Below are 21,410 nucleotides of genomic sequence, written 5' to 3'. Positions count from 1 at the left end.
ATTTCGGCAAATAAACGTCTGTCAAATAAACGGCGGGTCTAAATGAACTGTCTACATGGTTTAATGTTTGATTTGTTACATTAAATAATTCAGTAATGTAAATCATATATTTTTATCGCCAGTAAGAAACGTCTAGCCATTGGCTGCTAACAGTTGAGAACTGCTAGCTAATAGTGATGTGCAGCTTGCGAACGATAAGCTATTTTTGAATAACTATTTTTACTGACTCAAGAGTCTCAGTGGTCAGACAATGGGGGTTGGCAAGATCAGCACAGAGAATGCTGAATTCCTAAGGCTACACAGAAGAAATTCTGCATACAGTGAAATGAAGTGTCACTTCGGGGGCTGCCCTACACATGTATCACAGCGAGTGTGTGTTATTTTGTCTTTAAATATCCTTCAGCAAGTATGTGTCCTCTGCAGTGTGTGTTCTGCTGAATGTTTGTGGTAGGTGGATGGGTGGTTTGAGGTGGCTTACCAGGATAGGGGTGTATCCCGTTGGTGTACACAGCTTCGGCAGTGGGCTGCCCATTGGCCTGATGGGGGGGCATCCCAGCGAAACCATTCACACTGATGGGCGAGGGGATACTGGTCACTGTGGGGGCGCCAATACCAGGGGGGGTACTGCCACCTGGCAGAGAGAAAGAAAGAAAGAGATGAGCAAGGGACATTGCCAGTTAACTGACAAAGTATGGTCTGACAACTGACCACGAAGGGTGTTTTTTACTGACAACTAAGTCCCCCCCACACCCGACAGCTGATAATATCTTAATATGATTGCCTTACAGGTGGAGAAGTTGAACCCTTGACCCCTGGCCTCACCTGACGTGGGGGTCATGTGCCCCCCTGGGAGGCCGTTGATGGTGGCCATGTGCTGCATCTGTGCAGCGGCAAAGGCTGCCATGGGGCTGAGGTAGCCCCCCTGCCCTACTGACGCCATCAACGCTGCCTGCTGCTGCTGCACCTGCATGGAGAGATGTAGTGAGGGGGAGAGAGGGAGATATTTTAATAATTTTTTTATTTAACCTTTATTTAACTAGGCAAGTCAGTCAAGAACAAATTTGTATTTGCAATGACAGCCTAACCCGGCCAAACCCTAACCCAGATGAAGCTGGGACAATTGTGCGCCACTCCATGGGAACCAGGGTCTGTAGTGACGGCTCTAGCACTGCCGCGCCACTCAGGAGAGAGGGATGGAGAGTGTGACTTTCTTATTCTGCACAATTTTTACTTTTTCTTATACTTCGGCTCATATTCTATTTTGTGTGTGTGTGTGTGTAAATGACTGTATATATGAATGGACACAGCCATCGATTACGTGACACCATTCATTCCTATGTGAAACTCAGTAGCACATCTAAGCCAAATGGCGTCTCATGGAGACATAATATGCGCCGTTTGAGCTACTCCAGGAAGTGATGTTGCAGGCTAGCTCAGTGCTGCCCAATGTTCCCTCCAAAATATTTCACCACTGAGTAAATATCAGGTCGCATTTACTGTGAACACTGTACGCTTTAAGTTATAGTTTTACCAGTGGCCAAGTAGGCTACGGTGGCTATTTGATCATAATGTAGGCCAACCAGAGTGGCCTACCAAAAACAATGGAGAACATGCATCCCATAACATTTTAACATGGAAATAGCTCTTCTATCATTCAGCCTACAGTAGCAGCCAAAGTGTGGTGTTCAATGTACATTCCATGAAACGTTTGAAAAAACTTGCAGGGCTTGACATTAATAACACTATAAACGTTTCCCTTTACTGTGTCAATTGTGATCGAATCAACTCAACATTTGCCACTTTAAATGCAACATTGTAGGCAGAAAGCATCAGAGTAGGATTCTATTGCATTGACACGCACAACTCTGCCCGTACTCTACACAGACCGGTGTGGCATAAACAATCAGAGCTGCAGTATGCCTATATGCAAATAGACCATTGCCGTATATGGATCTGTGCCATTTGCTTTGAACTGGACTGTGTTTACAGTACGAGCGGTCGTTTTGTTTTGATGCGCTTGTTTTGAGATCAAAGTCAGAGCTGCATATAGCCACGTGCACATTTGTTCACATCCTTTGCTAGTTAGTGAGTTATTAGCCCAGTTATAGATAATTTGTAGTCAGCGATAGGGGTGTGATTGATTCCAGGAAAAGAGTTCATTTTTTTTCTTAACGGGGCAGTTGTTTTTTGAGACAGGCTTGAATACGCTAAGGGTAGCATAATTTGTCTGATTCTCTGTTATAATGGAATGGGAATAATAATGCATTTTATTTTGTAAAGTATTTTTTTGCATCAAGCAACACAACAACATTTTCAGTCACCTCCTTGTCTGAAGGACAATTGTATGAACAGGTTAAAACCTCTCTGGGATATGTGGGACGCTAGCGTCCCAACTGGCCAACATCCAGTGAAAATGCAGAGCACCAAATTCAAATAAATTATTATAAAAATTAAACTTTCATGAAATCACATTCAATATACCAAATTAAAGCTACACTTGTTGTGAATCCAGCCAATGTGTCAGATTTCAAAAATGCTTTACGGCGAAAGCAAACGATGCTATTATCTGAGGATAGCACCCAAGCAAACAAACACAGACCATCATATTTCAACCCTCCAGGCGCGACACAAGACGCAGAAATAAAGATATAATTCATGCCTTACCTTTGACAAGCTTCTGTTGGCACTCCAATATGTCCCATAAACATCACAAATGGTCCTTTTGTTCGATTAATTCCGTCGATATTTATCCAAAATGTCAATTTATTTGGCGCGTTTGATCCAGAAAAACACTGGTTCCAACTCGCGCAACATGACTACAAAAGTTACCTGTAAGCTTTGTCCAAACATTTCAAACTACTTTTGTAATACAACTTCGGTATTTTGTAACGTAAATAATCAATAAAATTGAAGATGGAATGATCTGTTCAATACCAGAGGAAAACAAAGTGTAGCGAGCCTCTGTGTAATGCGCCTCTAACAAAGAGTACACTTCCCTCAAGCCTCATTCTGAACAGTGTTACTTCTTCATTTCTCAAAGGAAAAACCTCAACCAATTTCTAAAGACTGTTGACATCCAGTGGAAGCGATAGGAACTGCAAGAAGGTCCCTTAGAAATCTGGATTCCCAATGAAATTTCATTGAAAAGAGAGTGAACTCAAAAAAAAAATTCTGAATGGTTTGTCCTCGGGGTTTCGCCTGCCAAATAAGTTCTGTTATAGTCACAGACATGATTCAAACAGTTTTAGAAACGTCAGAGTGTTTTCTATCCAAATATACTAATAATATGCATATCTTAGCTTCTGGGCATGAGTAGCAGGCAGTTTAATTTGGGCACGCTTTTTATCCAAAATTCCAAATGCTGCCCCCTATCCTTGAGAAGTTTTAACAGGGAAAAATCTAGAACAGTGGTCACCAACATTTTCTGAGTCAAAATGCAAGCTGAGATCTACCGCTCAGATTTTTTTTAACCTGACTTAAAAAATGTAAGCCTATGCAACATTAAACAATTAAAAACAGTACTGTAGCAATGAGGTTTGTCCAGTAAGCTATAGGTCCAATACATTATCACCACATATTGGCTTTACTTGAATTGCCGTGCCAATGCATTGTTGTTCGGGCCATTTGAGGTAGGCTATATGATCACACCAGTAATAGAGCCATTGTTGTATAACTTGTAAGGCACAGCAAAGTGAGCATACAGTTAAATCATTTTATTTTTATTTTACTGGACTGATGGTGCCTACATCTGATGTTCAGTCTCAGCGGAAGAAGACAGCAGCAGACTGAGGTTCCGCTTCTCAACATCCCTCCGCTCATCCCTCAGCTCTCATTGACACTGACCAAAAAGGGACACCGTCTCCCAGCTTATGGCGAAACTTGAGTCGCACCTCATTATTTCAGCCTCATACACAAATTCATGTTGTTACTCTCTGTTAGAACAGAGAAAGTGAAATATTCCTCAATATTAAAAAGACCCAAGCTGCTAATAATAACAACAACGCAAGCATATAGATACACTTTCCTCCTCATTCATTACTGCTGCAGTGCTTGTTGTAGCACTGAGGGGAAATAGGAAGAATGCGCATTTTATGGATTCTAAAAGTGTTGAATAGAATGTGTTGACAGAGCTGAGTAAGAACTTAAACATGAACTCACTCATAAAAACAGTAGCTCTTTGCTGTATTCATTGACAGTCTCTCTCTAGTCTGGTTTTGAAATCTTACACTATAAACTTTGCTCTAGCTTTCTTTTATGCCTGCTCCGTTACTGGAGACACGGTCACTGCAGCTACTTGATTTGCTCTCCCGCCGGGAAAGCAGAGTTTGTACCTTCAGACACATGAAATGGTTAAAAAAGGCAACAGTTTACCTACCCGGCGCGCAGGGCAGTTGAATTGGGTGCACCTACCGCCAACAGGCCGAGACCAATTGGTAGTTACAGTCTTGTCCCATCGCTGCAAATCCCTTTACGGACTCGGGAGAGGCGAAGGTCAAGAGACGTGCGTGCTCCGAAATACGACCCTGCCAAGCCACACGGCTTCTTGACACACTGCTCGCTTAACCCGGAATCCAGCCGCACCAATGTGTCGGAGGAAACACTGTACACCTGGCGTGTCAGCATGCATGCGGCCGGCCCGCCGCAGGAGTCACTAGAGCACAATGGGACAAGGACATACTGGCCAGCCAAACCCTCCCCTAACCCGGACGATGCTGGGCCAATTGTGCGCCGCCTCATGGGTCTCCTGGGCGCGGACGGCTGCGACACAGCCTGGGATCGAACCAGGATCTGTAGTGACGCAGCTAGCACTGTGATGCAGTGCCTTAGACCGCTGCGCCTCTCGAGAGGCCCCTTTTACAGAAATGCTTGGCAATATTGACCGGTTGCTGACCACTGCTCTAGAAAGTTGAGTGAGTGTGTTGAGTGTGGGCTGATATTTATTCTGAGTGGCTGTCCCGGGGAGCTGCACGGCAGTCTCGGGCTACTGCGCCCGCTCACGTGCGCAGCTTAGAGTGAACAATTGTACTACCCCCACTCATTTAGTAATTCAAGTTGAAGGCCGACCAGGGTACTGCAGGTTGCCATTAGCAACAAAATTATCCTTATAACTTCTTCTGTATGCAATAAAGAAATGCTTGGTTCAAGGACATACATCTGGTGTATTAGATGCAATTATTGGTACCATGATTGTCTTCTAAACATTTTTTCATTTACACAAAAATTGACCACGAAAATTTCCATTTTTTCCATTCACTATAATGGGGGATCCTGTTTTCTGCTAACTATGCCTGCAGTACTGTGGTCGGCCTTGAATATCCGTGGCTTCAATGAGAGGGGGAAGTCATTCTCCCCTGGTGTGTCCTACCTGTGCATAGGCCCCGTAGGCCCCAAACTGCAGGGCCATGGGGTTGAAAATACCCATCTGACCAGCCATCTGCTGCATGCGCCGGATGGTGCGCTCCTTATCTGTGTCGGCAAACTTCACCACCAGACTTGAGGATGCACCCTGCCACACACACGCAGGTAAGCATGCGCGCGCGCACGCACACACACACACACACACACACACACACACACACACACACACACACACACACACACACACACACACACACACACACACACACACACACACACACACACACACACACACACACACACACACACACACACACACACACACACACACACACACACACACACACACACACACACACACACACACACACACACACACACACACACACAGAGAGCAAAGGAGTACATATGTTAACACATACACACACACAATACAAAGGACACACACTAGCTGATACACTCACCATATTGAATACTGAACTCACAGGCATTGTCTGGCTGCCGTGTAGTGCACTGATAGCTGCCTGAGCTTCAGCGTGAGAGGAGTACTTTACAAACGCACAACCTGAGAGAGAGAGAAACAGAGAGAGAAACAGAGAGAAAGAGAGAGAAGCAGATAGTGAGAAAGAGACAGAAAAGACAGTCAGTCAGACAGTCAGTCACTACCCACGGGGCACACACTGGTTGAATCAATGTTGTTTCCACGTCATTGCAATGAAATTAAAATTTTAACCAACGTGGAATAGACGTTTAATACCCACATCATTCAAACCCGCTTTCATTAGAAGTTAACTGATGAAGCCTAACGATGATGCTTACACTTACAGTGTAACCCTTACTACCAGTGAAGTGTTACTATCGATTAAACCTAGTGATGAGTCTAGATGATCAAGCTCACAGCAGAAATTCGGCATCCCCCATGCCGTCGTTCCCATTCAACTCACTGAAGGAGCTCACTGATGAGGTTTACTGATGACTGTGAATGATCAAGCATACAGTAATTATTGGGCTTAGTTGTGATGGAGCCTATTGATTAGAGTCAGCCCACTGATAATGAAGTGAAGCAATGAAGCGGCACTGAAGAAGCTAATGAGGTTTACTACTGAAGCCTGTCAATAAAGCGCACTGATGAAGGGTGTACGGTGAAGTTACCCCTAGACGCCGATCTTGGGTCAGTTTGGCATTTTTCCCACAAATGGTTCATGTTAGGATTGGGGGAGGGGAAGCTGATCCTAGATCTGTACCTAGGGGAAACTTCACCCCGAGCCTGATGAAGAGGATGGTAAAGCTTTTAAGATCACTGTTAGCCAGACATAAGCTATTGCACATCTAAAGATAAATGCCAGAAAGGTTTCAAGGATTCTAATTCAAGGTGTCAATTGTTCAAACTCAAATAAATAGATAAATAAATAAATGTCTTTAATGATATGGCGTGAGGATGAACATAACAAAATGATGAGAAGCTGGAACCACAGACACTGACCTTTACTGTTTCCATCAGGACCTCTAAGGATGGTGCACTCTTCAATGCTGCCGAAGGACTCGAAGAGACATCGCACATCGTCTTCAGACTGCTGCTTGTTGAGCATGCCCACAAAGAGTTTTCTGTCTTCTGAAACAAAGAGGAACTGGTCATGAACAGGTATGTGTGTGCACACGTGTGTGTGAGCGCCTGTGTGAGGTTTGTTTGAGTGTGTGTGGGTCTGTGAATGTGTTCAAGTGTGCAAGGATTTGTGTGTGTGAGTGAGTGTGTGTAAAGGGGCTGCTCTCCCTGCTGCCTTTCCCTGACAGGCTGTCCTTGCCGAGTCAACAAGACTAATCTCGGCTCTGGCCTTGCACAGGAGGGAATGTTAACAAGTGTGGCCCGGAGATCAGGGGTGGAGGACACCCACACACACACACACACACACACACACACACACACACACACACACACACACACACACACACACACACACACACACACACACACACACACACACACACACACACACACACACACACACACACACACACACACACACACACACACACACACACACACACACACACACACACACACACAGAGTGGAGGGAAAAGTACTCCATTGTCATACTTGTGAAAGTCATTCAGTATAATAATACCTGAGTAAAAGTCTAAAAGTATCTGGTTTTAAGTGTATTTAAGTACAGTGTTGGAAAAAGTACTTGATTTTCATGCTTCAGTAAAAGTAAAAAGTAAATGAAATACATCATATTCCTTATATTACATAAACCAGATGGTTTTTATGTACGGACAATCAGGGGCACACACCAAGGCTCAGACATGATTTATAAACGCAGTATTTGTGTTTAGTGAGTCCGCCAGATCAGAGGCAGTAGGGATGACAACGCATTATATTGAGCAGGTTTACATTTATTCTCATGAATCTTGCACTGGTGGAAGAACTAAGCTATTTTTACTAGATGGGCTAGCTGTAAAGTCAAAACTGGCTGTGTTGTAAAAATCTGCTTTTTGGTCTTAATTTAAGGTTAGGGTTAGGCACATGGGTTTAACATTGTGGATAAGGTTAGGGTTAAGGTTAGGGTTAGGTTTAAAATCAGATTTTATGACTGTGGCTACAGGGTCGACGTTATGGGCTACCGTACGCCCTTGCCCGTCAAAAGAAAATATTGAAATATTGATCATTTATTTGACCGAGACCTGCCTGACAGACATACGTATCAATTTCAGATAAAGCCTCTGAGTGAGCAAAACAGTATGTGTATATGTATACCATGTATCTGATTCTGTCTGGACAAAAATTGTATGGCATTTCATACTATTTCTGTCCAGACGGCATCAGATACATGGGTTACATTTAGCAAGACAGAGGGGTTCTGTTTTGCTCGCTCGGATGCTTTCTCCGATGAGATTGTTCCAGCAGAGAGGAAGAGGCGAAGCGAGAGGGCCCACTCTCGCCAAAATCTGTCCATGATAAGCCCAATGTGTTTCTATGGATATAATATGCAGACCTAAGCTTGTTGCCTGCCTTCCCACTTTTGGGATAACGACTCCCATTGTTAGGGTGGAGACATGAGCGTCTCGTCATTATATACACAGGGGCGGAGCCAGAGGGGTGTCCGGGGTGGCACTGTACACCCCTGACATCTGATTAGAAACTCTAGGTGACCCCCCAAAATTGCATTCCCTACTGGCAGTTTGATGCTGATTGACATCTCATTTCACCTCTTGTTGAAAGAAGAATTTATTTTGACGTTTTCAAATCGAAGAGGAGGAAGAGAGAACATTAACTTTGGTTGCGAGATACAGAAGAATAACTTAGCCCAATTTAGCCTAACATTATGTTTACATCTGTGCTGGTAACACATGCATATACAGTACAGTGTCGTAAGTTACAGTATACGAATGTTTAGCTAATGTGGGGTAACTAGTAGGCAACATCTGTTAGTGTTCAACAAGTTAACATTCAGCAATTTGAAATCCATTAACTCAGTTAGATTTTTGTACTTGAACGGAAAAAACCCCAATTGTTATTATCAATCTGTTAACATTCCTCCAAAAATGACCACAATTTGCAGATAGCCTGTTTGCTATCGTAATGGTGTAAGAAATTATAGCTAGCTCAGTTACTTACTGCAGAGTAGGGCTAGCCATGATATAACTAGTAACTTAGGCTGGTAGTTCATTTTAAGGTACAGTTATGATAATGGGGATTTGTAATTAAGATTGAGATTGGACTAAAATGTGGGTAATTGGATGCTTAGATGTAACCATAGACTGTCTTATTTTTGCATAGGGTCAATTAAACATGAAAAGAAAGGGAGATATATCAGACGTATTTTTAAAGAAGCACAAACAGGCAGATCAGGTGCAAACAGACCCCAGCCCTTGCATCACCACCGGACCTCAGAGCGGCTCCCTACCTGAGGCTAGTCAGAGTCAGTGTGGTCAGACTTCACAAGGACCCAGTCTACCACCACCAGGTCAGAGCATCTACCAGGCAGTCAGTCACATGCCCAGTTCAGAATTTAAGTTTAGCTTTAGCTTGTAATAGATGATTTGTCAGATTAAGCCTCACTTTAAAATGTTGGTTGTTGATTCATGTGTGTTCTTGTTTTGATGGCTGTGGCATTTTTATTTTGTTTATACATTAATGGTTCTTGTGTTATTTTAATGTAACAGATGTATCAAGGGATGACACAGAAACCTCTGGCTCTGAGCAAGACAGTGAGCCAGAGCTGCCAGGAGATGTCATCGAGCCCCTCCCAACTGCATCAAGCACCAGATATGCTGTTCCAAAAGGACCCAATGGCAGGCCAGGCCTATACTTTAAACTACACATTTTAGTTAGCAGCTGTTACTATCTAATATTATACATTTCCATAGAGATATGGCACATTATTTAACGTGTATTTTAGACATTTCAAGATCCAGAGAAGAGGGTCCTGTACAGCCGTGTTTGAAAACATTTCCCAAAACTCAGCATGGTACTAGGAAAAGGGCTTTCAACAGCTCCTGGTATAAGAATAATTCATGGCTTGAATATTCTGTAAGGCAAGATTCGACTTATTGTTTCGCCTGTAGGTATTTTTCTCTGCAATACACCTGAATCTGCCTTCACACCACAGTCAGGTTTTTGTAACTGGAAAAAGGCGCTGTTTAAAGATTCTGGGTTTAAGCTCCATTCGAAGGCAGAGCATCATATCAATGCTATGCATGCTTGGAATCAGAATAAAAGGGCTATTGACAGCAACTCATCAATGTTAGATGTCATAAATGAGGACCAGAAAAAGAAAGTGGAGGAAAACTGTACTTACATTAAAACAATTGCAGATGTACTCCTATTAACTGCCACTCAAAATATAGTGCAGAGAGGTCATCGAGAGTCTGATGACTCTCACAACAAGGGTCTTTTTTTGACAATTTTAGAAGAAATAGCAAAGAATGACCCTCTCATAGAGAAAAGGATGAATACATGTGGCAATGCTAAGTACACAAGCCACCAAATCCAGAACAAAGTTATTGAGGGCTGAGCTGAGATTGTAGAAAGTGAAATAATAAGAGAAGTAAAAGAAAGTGAAGTTTTTAGTGTAATTGCAGATGAAACCTAATAAAAATACAAATACAAATACCACGTCTTCAGATGTGAGGTACTATTACAATGGCATCCACGGAAGCTTTTTACACTTTCAGTCAGCTGAAAGCTTAGATGCAGTAGGTCTCACAAAAACGATAATTGATGGCATTGAAAAACATGGTCTGGACTACAGAAATCATATTGTGGGGCATGAGCGGAAAGCATTCTAGTGTGACTGCACGGATTTAAAACAGTGCAAGATTTGCATTTTATGTGCACTGTAATGCACATTGTTTGAATTTGGTTCTTGTCGATGCTGTAAAATCAGTGCCTGAGGCAGTTCACTTTTTTGCTCTCCTGCAGAAGCTTTATAACTTTGTATCTGGCTCGTACGTTCATCTCAAGTGGCTTGCAGCAGAAAGAGCTGTATCCACAGCAGCAGCCCAGGGAACTACAGAGACTTATGGATGTAAGGTGGGCATGCAGATACACGGCATGCCATAATCTGAGGTACAGGCTTCCAGCAGTTCTGAGAGTGCACAGAATATCACACTTGAAAATAGTGGTGATAGATCAGTGGAGGCAAGGGGCCTTCTTTCTCAAATAGATTTACATTTCAAAGGGCTTTTGGTTACCTTTTGTAAAGTGCTTGGTGATGCCAAGTGTCTTTCTGACATGCTCCAATCAAACCCTCTTTACCTAGCAAGGGCTGTGGATCTAATAGGTTCCCTTACAGACACATTACAGGACTACAGAAGTGAGGAGAACTACTTTGGAGAACTATGGAAAGAGGTTGAAAAGATTGCAGAGCACTGCAAAATAAGTATTTTTATTTATTTTTTTATTTATATTTCACCTTTATTTAACCAGGTAGGCTAGTTGAGAACAAGTTCTCATTTACAACTGTGACCTGGCCAAGATAAAGCATAGCAGTGTGAACAGACAACAACACAGAGTTACACATGGAGTAAACAATAAACAAGTCAATAACACAGTAGGGGGGAAAAAATTAGTCTATATACATTGTGTGCAAAAGGCATGAGGAGGTAGGCAATAAATAGGCCATAGGAGCGAATAATTACAATTTAGCAGATTAACACTGGAGTGATAAATCATCAGATGATCATGAGCAAGTAGAGATACTGGTGTGCAAAAGAGCAGAAAAGTAAATAAATAAAAACAGTAAGGGGATGAGGTAGGTAAATTGGGTGGGCTGTTTACAGATGGACTATGTACAGCTGCAGCGATCGGTTAGCTGCTCAGATAGCAGATGTTTAAAGTTGGTGAGGGAAATAAAAGTCTCCAACTCCAGCAATTTTTGCAATTCGTTCCAGTCACAGGCAGCAGAGAACTGGAAGGAAAGGCGGCCAAATGAGGTGTTGGCTTTTGGGATGATCAGTGAGATATACCTGCTGGAGCGCGTGCTATGGGTGGGTGTTGTTATCGTGACCAGTGAACTGAGATAAGGCGGAGCTTTACCTAGCATGGACTTATAGATGACCTGGAGCCAGTGGGTCTGGCGACGAATATGTAGCGAGGGCGAGCCGACTAGAGCATACAGGTCGCAGTGATGGGTGGTATAAGGTGTTTTAGTAACAAAACGGATGGCACTATGATAAACTGCATCTAGTTTGCTGAGTAGAATATTGGAAGCTATTTTGTAGATGACATCGCCGAAGTCGAGGATCGGTAGGATAGTCAGTTTTACTAGGGTGAGTTTGGCGGTGTGAGTGAAGGAGGCTTTGTTGCGAAATAGAAAGCCGATTCTTGATTTGATTTTGGATTGGAGATGTTTAATATGAGTCTGGAAGGAGAGTTTACAGTCTAGCCAGACACCTAGGTATTTATAGATGTTCACATATTCTAGGTCGGAACCGTCTAGGGTGGTGATGCTAGTCGGGCGGGCGGGTGCAGGCAGCGAACGGTTGAAAAGCATGCATTTGGTTTTACTAGTGTTTAAGAGCAGTTGGTGGCCACGGAAGGAGTGTTGTATGGCATTGAAGCTCGTTTGGAGGTTAGGTATACAAACATTGTGTAAAAGACAGCCTAAAACAAGCTTAAGATTTCACGACTCATTGATAATGTGTACTGTAGGACAGAAAAATAGTGACCAAAGTGATGGTGAGAGCTTCCAAAGAGCTATCTTTTATCAGGTGCTTGACAGTCTCTCAGCTGAGCTGCAGAGGCATTTTTCAAAGAATTGCGAGATAATGCAAGGGGTCCAGTCTCTCAACCCAAAGAGTACAACATTCTTGAATGAGGAGCCTCTTTTTGCTTTTGCTCAGACATTTGAGTCAGATTTAGAGGACCTCAAACATGAGGTTCATCAAACCAAGTGGCGTCTTGATAGGAGAGAGAAAAGTGGAAGGGACAGACCGTCTCCTTGACTTTGTTGTGTTTCTAGAACCTTATAAAGAGGTCTTCCATGAGCTATTTTGACTTTGTAAGATTTCTGTTGTTACACCAGTCAGCAGTGCTTCTTGCGAGAGAAGCTTCTCAGCTTTAAAACTGATTAAAACCCACCTTAGGACAACAATGGTTGATGACAGGTTAAGTCACCTCGGAATCCTCAGTGTTGAGTCAAGGAGGCACGCTCCCTCAACATGGAGGAGTTTGTGAAACATTTTGCCAGTTCTCACCAGAACTGCAGAATTATGCTGTTTTAAATCTACCTAGGGTCATTTGGCACTTAGGCGGTCCCTCTGGTCATGATTAAAACCTGCACTGTGTACTAGCTAGTACACTAACATTCTAATATGATAAATCCACAGGGTATCATGTCACACAGATTTCATTTGGTCTTGATCAGGCCAATTCCAAAAAATGTATTTGCTATTAGTTAACATAATATATATGAGCATAAATATGATACTGTAAGTTTGTAATATTGATGGGCACCAAAATTACGAAACATTTTCAAGTCCATTTCTGCTTGATACCTGGTATGTGTTATTTCGTAAATAATTTTTTGGGTAAATAAACTATGCAATTTATCTTATCTCCTTGGTGCTAGAGCTTTATTTTTCTGAAAATATTTTGGATGTTCAACACTTATAGACCCAGATTATATATTAATGAAAACAGAGTGACCCACGTCTCTCCAGTATATATATATGTGTGTGTGTGTGTGTGTGTGTGTGTGTGTGTGTGTGTGTGTGTGTGTGTGTGTGTGTGTGTGTGTGTGTGTGTTGTGTGTGTGTTGTGTGTGTGTGTGTGTGTGTGTGTGTGTGTGTGTGTGTGTGTGTGTGTGTGTGTGTGTGTGTGTGTGTGTGTGTGTGTGTGTGTGTGTGTGTGTGTGTGTGTGTGTGAGAGTGAGAGTGAGAGAGAAATTGAGCTGCAGTTCCCAGGTAGAGACACTGTAGTATGTTAAAGAATTCTAGTGAAGTAACCCTTTTGGACCACACTATCTGCCACACTGAAGAACTCTAGAAGTGAATTATCACTTCTACCTCTAATGAGCAATCATTCATTCATGCGCCTTAGATGCCAGGTTAGGGTTACACACACATTTTCTGTCATGGTCTATGGACCCTTGAAGTAGCCCTGGCCACCCCATGTAGAAAACTCGAGTTCCGCCACTGTATATACAGATCTCTGGTTTCAGTGCACTTGCAAATTGGGAAGGAAAGTTGGCGGGTGCACTGTTCGGATGCTGGCTTCCCTTCCCTTTAAGTAAAATTATGTTTTGCCAAAATTATATGATATTACTCCTGTCTAAATAAAATCATTAAAAATCCTACACCAGAGAGCATGACTTAGTCACAGAGGATCATTAGCTTCTTTTAAATTTTTTTTGCTGAAGATTGTTTCAAATCACAGGTGCATATGACTATGACTATTTTATTGGGAAGCCTGCAATTTGGGCAGTATGCGTGGCAATAGGCTTGCGACTGTCATTGAAAGGCGTCTAAAATATGTGTGAAGATAATGTATCTTGAGTATAATTTAAAATGTTGAAACAAGAAGAAGGGGAGGGGTGTGTGGCAAAGATAAGCATCTCTCCAGAATGCTCTCAGCTGTCTCCCGAAAATTATTGCGCATTCATTGTGTGAATTGTTTGGCCTTTGATTGTTTATTTTTTATGAATTCCCCATTACATATGTCACCAGTAGGCCTAGTAAATGTACCATTAATGCATGTATTAATTACAGTAAAACATTGTTTTCAGAGTTCACAACCGGCTACACTTGTGAGAAACAAGCGTTGGATTATTTCATAGCCATCATTTATGAGTTTTGTCAATTTGTTAATTGTCTTTTGTTGGACTGATCCATGTGAGCAATGAGCATGGTTTATCTGTTCTGATAACTTTAATAAGGGAGAGCGCGCCTGAGCACCCTTTTGGAGGCCTAGGCTGTGCGCAAATGTAGGAGTGCCCATTTGGGATGTCTGATTTCTGATTGTCTTAAATCACCACGTCCACCAATAATAAGCTGAGCTTCGCAGTAATACAACAAAGTCTGTTTTTTTATACATCATTGCGAATAATAATAGTTCCTCACAGTCTTTGGGAAATCTTTCCAACACTTTCCCAGCCTCGATAATCACCAGGCCTCCAGTGCTCTAGCATTAGTTGAATGTTATCTTTAAAATTCCGCTTTCTATGATTAACCACTTGACAATGATTTTGAGAAACAAAAACTTTATTCATGAAATTAAATGAAAATGATCATATAAAAATAATCCTAACTGGCACGCAGATCGGTAGAAATGCTAGGATAAATTGTAAGCTTCCCCAAACTTCAAACTCACGAGCCGACCTATGGTCTTTACTATAACATCCATTAAAACAATTATAGTAGGTCCCTGGGAAAAAAACCTGCCCGCCTAAAGAAATCACATGCCCCTCCAACTGATTAATTCTGCTGCCGGCCCTGTGCAGAGCTGCCTCCAGGGCAAGATTCATGACAATAAATGCCAACCTACAGTACCAGTCAAAAGTTTGGACACACCTACCCAGTCCAGGGTTTTTCTTTATTTTTACTATTTTCTACATTGTAGAAAAATAGTGAAGACATCAAAACTATGAAATAAGACATATGGAATCATGTGGTAAACAAAAAAGTGTTAAACATTTTTTATTTTTTTAAATATTTGATATTCTTCAATGTAGACACCCTTTGCCTTGATGACAGCTTTGCACACTCTTGGCATTCTCTCAACCAGCTTCATGAGGTAGTCACCTGGAATGCATTTCAATTAACTGGTGTGCCTTGTTAAAAGTTAATTTGTGGAATTTCTTTCCTTCTTAATGCGTTTGAGACAATCAGTTGTGTTGTGACAAGGTAGGGGTGCTATACAGAAGATAGCCCTATTTGGCAAAAGACCAAGTCCATATTATGGAAAGAACAGCTCAAATATGCAAAGAGAAATGACAGTCCATCATTACTTTAAGACATGGTCAGTCAATCTGGAAAATGTCAAGAACTTTGAAAGTTTCTTCAAGTGCAGTCACAAAAACCATCAAGTGCTATGATGAAACTGGCTCTCATGAGGACCGCCACAGGAAAGGAAGACCCAGAGTTACCTCTGCTGCAGAGGATAAGTTCTTTAGAGTTAACTGCACCTCAGATTGCAGCCCAAATAAATGCTTCACAGTGTTCAAGTAACAGACACATCAACATCAACTGTTCAGAGGAGACTGCGTGAATCAGGCCTACATGGTCGAATTGCTGCAAAGAAACCACACCAATAAGAATAGACTTGCTTGGTCAAAGAAACACGAGCAATGGACATTAGACTGATGGAAATCTGTCCTTTGGTCTGATGAGTCCAAATTTGAGATTTGAGAATTTGAGAATGCAAGGCACACTTAACCAGCATGGCTACCACAGCATTCTCCAGCGATACGCCATCCCATCTGGTTTTCGCTTAGTGGGACTATCATTTGTTTTTCAAGAGGACAATGACCCAACACACCTCCAGGCTGTGTAAAGGCTATTTGACCAAGAAGGAGAGTGATGGAGGGCTGCATCAGATGACCTGGCCTCCACAAGCACCTGACCTCAACCCAATTGAGATGGTTTTGGGATGAGTTGGGCCGCAGAGGGAAGGATCACTAGCCAAATTGTGCTTAGCATATGTGGGAACTCCTTCAAGACAGTTGGAAAAGCATTCCAGGTGAAGCTGATTGAGAGAATGCCAAGTGTGTGCAAAACTGTCATCAAGGCAAAGGGTGGCTACTTTGAAGAATCTCAAATATAAAATATATTTTGATTTGTTTAACACTTTTTTGGTAACTACATGATTCCATATGTGTTATTTCATTGTGTAATGTCTTAACTATTATTCTACAATGTAGAACATTTTAAAAATAAAGAAAAACCCATGAATGAGTAGGTGTGTCCAAACTTTTGACTGGTACTGTAGGTTGGCAAATTCACACACATATAGGTAGTGAATTTGACTATATTGCTGTCCTGTCTGATCCTTCGAAATGTAAGAAGTACTTTTGGTTCAGGGAAAATGAATGGGAGTAAAAAGTACATATTTTTTTAGGAATGTAGAGGCGTAAAAGTTGCACACACACACACACAAACTCATTGAAGGCCGAAGCCTTCACAGTTCTCATGGGATTGCACCATTAATTCTCACATCTCTCTTCGAGAAACAACTTGTAACACAACAAACAAAAATATTCAGCTGGAGATTAAATTAATAGGAACCAATAAATGTTTCACTCCCTGGGGGGGGGGGTTGAAGTGATGCACCATGGACAGACCAAGTCTATATAGGACCATCTATATAGGACCATAAACAGGTTGTCGACCAGAGTATGTCCGTCAAACCAAATTTATGATGAGAGTTTCACTTAGGGCCAGTTTCCCTGACACATATGAACCCAACTCCTGGATTAAAAACCACTCTCAATGGAGAATCTCCATTTAAAGAATGTATTAGTCCAGGACTAGACTTAATCTGTGCTCAGGAAACCGGTCACTAATGTAACACCACCATTTTAAATAAGGGCTTCATTCACTACATTGGCCTAAACTGAGAGGCCTGTGTGCCCAGGTCTGAATCAGTTCCTGGTTAGTGGGGAAGAATGAAAACCAGCAGTGGCGCAAGGCCCGGATTTGAGAATGAGGCACTAAGAGAAACAGGGGGATGGGTAGAGGTAGAGGAAAGGGAGGTGGAGAGGTAGAGGAAGAGCGAGGGAGAGAAGTAAGAATCCTTCTCCAGCTCATACACTGATTGTTTCTCTCTTGTCTCCCCAGCTCCATCAATCACAGTTAGAGGACCAGAATAAACAGGGAGGAAGTCATGCAATCCCTCAGTAACTCTCTCTCTCTCTGTCTCTCGCTCTCCTCATTTGCTCTACCTCTTTATCTCTCTTTCTAAAAATGGTTCCCTCACACTCTCTATTTTTCTCTCTCTTCTTCTCCCACTCTCCTCTCCTCCGCCATTCTCTCATACAAAAATGTTTAATTATGTTATGTTGCAGGCAGAAATATGTTAGTGTGAAACAAAAACAAAAATTTTCGCTGCACTGGAAGAATGTTATCTTGAACTGGTTAATCAGTGGCCCATGTGTGTGTGTACTGTATGTGTTTGTGTGTGAGTCCTTTGAAGAACATGAAAGTTACTGAGATTTGTTTAATGAGTGACTTTTAAAAGGCCATAGTTGACTGACCCCTTCACTCTCTCTAACCGATGCTATTCAAAACTCTCAAACTTGTGTATGCTTAATTCACAACTAAATATGTTATGCATGAAAAAAAATGTATAAGAGAAACATCTAAAGAGGGAAGGAGCTATAGGAGGAGGACAGGCTCATTGTAATGTCTGAAACGGAACAGAGTCAAGCATGTGGTTTACATATGTTTAATGTGTTTGATACTGTTCCTTTTATTCCATTACAGCCATTACAATGAGTCCATCCTCCTATAGCTCCTCACACCAGCCTCCTCTGATTTCTGATTTGCGTGAGTGTGTGCTTGTCTGGGCCAGAGAGGGGTAATGGTGCCACTGATGTGGGACGGTCGGCAGCTGTGTTTAAAGAAGTGGAGCACTACCTCCTCGACTCTCGCTGTCCGCAGGCTTCACCTGGATAGGCCTGTTCATCTGGAGAGGGAGAGAGAGATTGAGAATAGAGAGGGTTGGAGGGAAAGAGAAAGAAAGTAAGGAAGAGAAGACAGAGAAGAGAGAGAAAGAGGTTAGGATTGCTTACATAACATCAAGATATAGCTGCACACCATTTCCTAAATGTCATTGACAGCGTTGGCAAATAAGTAACAATACTTGTCAATATGTTTTGAGATGTAATTGTGTAGGTTGGGAGAGAAGGACAACCTTTGAGATTTGATAGTACAGGTTCAGGAATTTAGAGAGCGGGATGAAGAAGGATGGAAAGAGAAAGGGAGAGGATGTGTGCAAGCTCTGTTCAAGTACATTGCAGTTCACCCGGGCCTCATTACAGATATATACATTTGAATTGGTCTGACTAGGTCTAACTTTCTGCCTGCCTGCTTGTCTCTCTTTCTCTCTGTCTGTCCGTCCATCTATCTTTTTAACTAATCTAGACACCAAGTTCTCATATAAGGCCTTGTCACCCTTTTCCATTCCTCTTTCCATTCCCCCTACACTCCTCCTTTACACTCCTCATTTCATTCCTCCTTTACACTCCTCATTTCATTCCTCCTTTACACTCATTTCATTCCTCCTTTACACTTCTAATTTCATTCCTCCTTTGCACTTCTAATTTCATTCCTCCTTTACACTCTTACTTTTCACCCCTCATTTCCTTTCTCCTTTACAGTCCTCCTTCCATTCCGCCAAGGCCTGTCTGTCAATTCTGGCTGCTTTCCCACTGCTCTCCGGCTCAGTAATACATGCAAGCCACAAAATGCTCGCTGCCAATCAATTTTTAATAATGCCAATCGCCACACTGCCAGGAGGGAAGGGGAGAGAGAGGGGGAGGGAAGGGGGGAGTAATAGAGAGAGGGGAAGTGAGGGAGGGAGAGGGAGACTGGGGAGAGGGGGAGTGAGGGAGGGAGAGGGAAGCAGAGAAGTGGGGGAGTGAGAGCAAGAAGGAGAGGGAGACTGGGGAGAGCTGGAACAATGTGCCACATAGGGGAAAGAAGTGTGTGTGTGTGAGTGGGTGTGTGTGTGTGTGTGTGTGTATGTGTTTGTTGGTGCGTGCGTGTTATCAGGTAGTGTATGAAAGGATGTATGCTTCATGGTTCTGCAATTCTCCCACTTTGTTGCATTTACGTACAGACTAACCAGACTAACCAAAACAAAAACACTGCTGAGTGCTACACCTTAATGAATGAAATCCGTGGTTAGTGGACTAGGCAGCACTCTGGATGAGATGGAGCTCAATAAAGCCATGTTTTGCTCTAAAGTAAACGACCAGTAAACTACTAGAGGCTGACAATATTAGGGGAACACTTTGGTATATTACTGTGTTTTTACCATCTCTTCCTCAGTGTAAAAAGTCCAGGTCTGCTATACCTCTCAATGCACTATAACACTCCTTCTTTTAAGGCCCAGTCACCCTTTCTCCCTCCTTCCCTCCCTTTTCATTCATCACCAGTAAATGTTTTTAATGTGTTTTGATGCATTATTTATATCACCCTGGCTGCTGATATTGAGAGAGAGAGAGAGGGAGAGAGAGCGGAGTGAAAGAGAGAGGGAGGTGTGGAGAGAGGGTGATGGGGAAAGAGTGGTGGAGAGACTGAAAGACAGCGAGAGAGAGAGAGAGAGCAAAGAGAGAGAAAAAGAGCTAGGAGTGACAGAGAAATAAGTGGGACTAACAGAAGTCACAGCTAGATGGTAGCATTGAGCAACATTATGCATCACTCACAACAGCCTACAACTCTCTACCTCCCCATTCTCCATTATACACTTCCCTGAGACAGAAAATACTATCTCCACCTCAAATTCACACAAAGGAGCACCATTAAACGCACCCACATTCACACGCATGTACAAACATACACTCAGGCACTCATACACATCCACCCACGGTGTCTTAGTGAGAAACAGACTTCTTACTGTTTTCTTGTGAGTTGAGAATTCTATGCTTCATTCACACTTACTCACACACGCCTAGTATATGTTCTCTCTCTCTCTCACACACACACACACACACACACACACACACACACACACACACACACACACACACACACACACACACACACACACACACACACACACACACACACACACACACACACACACACTTATTTTTCATGAGCATGTCCTTATTTCTATTATAGCATATTGGATGACTGTCAGTCATATTCCATTCACCCAGTTCAATGTAACATCGATAGGTTAAGGCTACTACATGATACTCGAATTTGCCCTATATAATACCCATCATGAGGTTGCTACAACCTAGCCAAGAAATGAAAGTTTATAACATAGGCGCACAGGTTGAAAGACAAATAGGAGTAATCAAGTTGACAGACAGTGACACATTCAATACCGCCTTGCACACTCTTGCCTGCATCTAGCTGATCTCGGGTGTAAACATTAGTCTAAAACAAAAGTTTCTATTGGATAAATTTAGGGTGGTCCCTCCTTGTTTCCTTCCATTTGCTTCCGTTTAAGAAATGTTTTGCAACAGAATCGGTGGAATGAATACATCCATGATCACCGCACACACACAGCCACATACTGCATCATTACTTTGATTGTTGTATAATTCTTTCTTATATATTTGCGCTCTCCTCCTCTAACCTTTTCCCTTTTGCTGTCTATGACCAGGTGCAAACATCTCTCTAAGCCAAACCACTACACAACCTACATCCTTGTGACCATATTAAAGTTATAGTCAACAAACTAGAACTAACGCGTTAGTACCCATAATGTAATCCATGTGTACAATCACGCAGTACAGTGTACAGAAAGCAGTTTAGCAGTTACAACGGAGGGCCCCGATGGCAATAAATTAATAAAACCGAAAGCTTACCTTGACTTGGAAAAGTTGCAGTGTTGGATAGCTGTCACGCCCTGACCTTAGAGAGCTTTTTATGTCTC

General features: G+C 42.4%; 1 protein-coding gene across 13 annotated transcripts in view; it reads right to left on the bottom strand.

Moving 5' to 3' along the window:
- Positions 1–21,410, bottom strand: part of LOC139536002 (CUGBP Elav-like family member 4) — a 131,985-nt gene that overhangs the window by 15,627 nt on the left and 94,948 nt on the right. For 3 of the 13 annotated variants that reach the window (XM_071336052.1, XM_071336058.1, XM_071336054.1), the window contains exons 3-8: positions 18,434–18,482; positions 6,842–6,970; positions 5,823–5,923; positions 5,366–5,506; positions 823–964; positions 479–631 (exon numbers count right to left, since the gene is read on the bottom strand). In XM_071336052.1, coding sequence (XP_071192153.1) covers positions 479–631; positions 823–964; positions 5,366–5,506; positions 5,823–5,923; positions 6,842–6,970; positions 18,434–18,482 — 715 coding nt within the window. Of the gene's footprint in view, positions 1–478; positions 632–822; positions 965–5,365; positions 5,507–5,822; positions 5,924–6,510; positions 6,626–6,841; positions 7,099–18,433; positions 18,483–21,410 lie in introns of those variants that run through there. The other 10 variants (XM_071336055.1, XM_071336063.1, XM_071336057.1 and 7 more) reach the window with 7 other exon arrangements.

Source organism: Salvelinus alpinus, chromosome 12, assembly GCF_045679555.1.
Source record: "Salvelinus alpinus chromosome 12, SLU_Salpinus.1, whole genome shotgun sequence".
Classification (NCBI taxonomy): Eukaryota; Metazoa; Chordata; class Actinopteri; order Salmoniformes; family Salmonidae; genus Salvelinus; species Salvelinus alpinus.
This window is presented reverse-complemented; position numbering and strand designations above follow the sequence as displayed.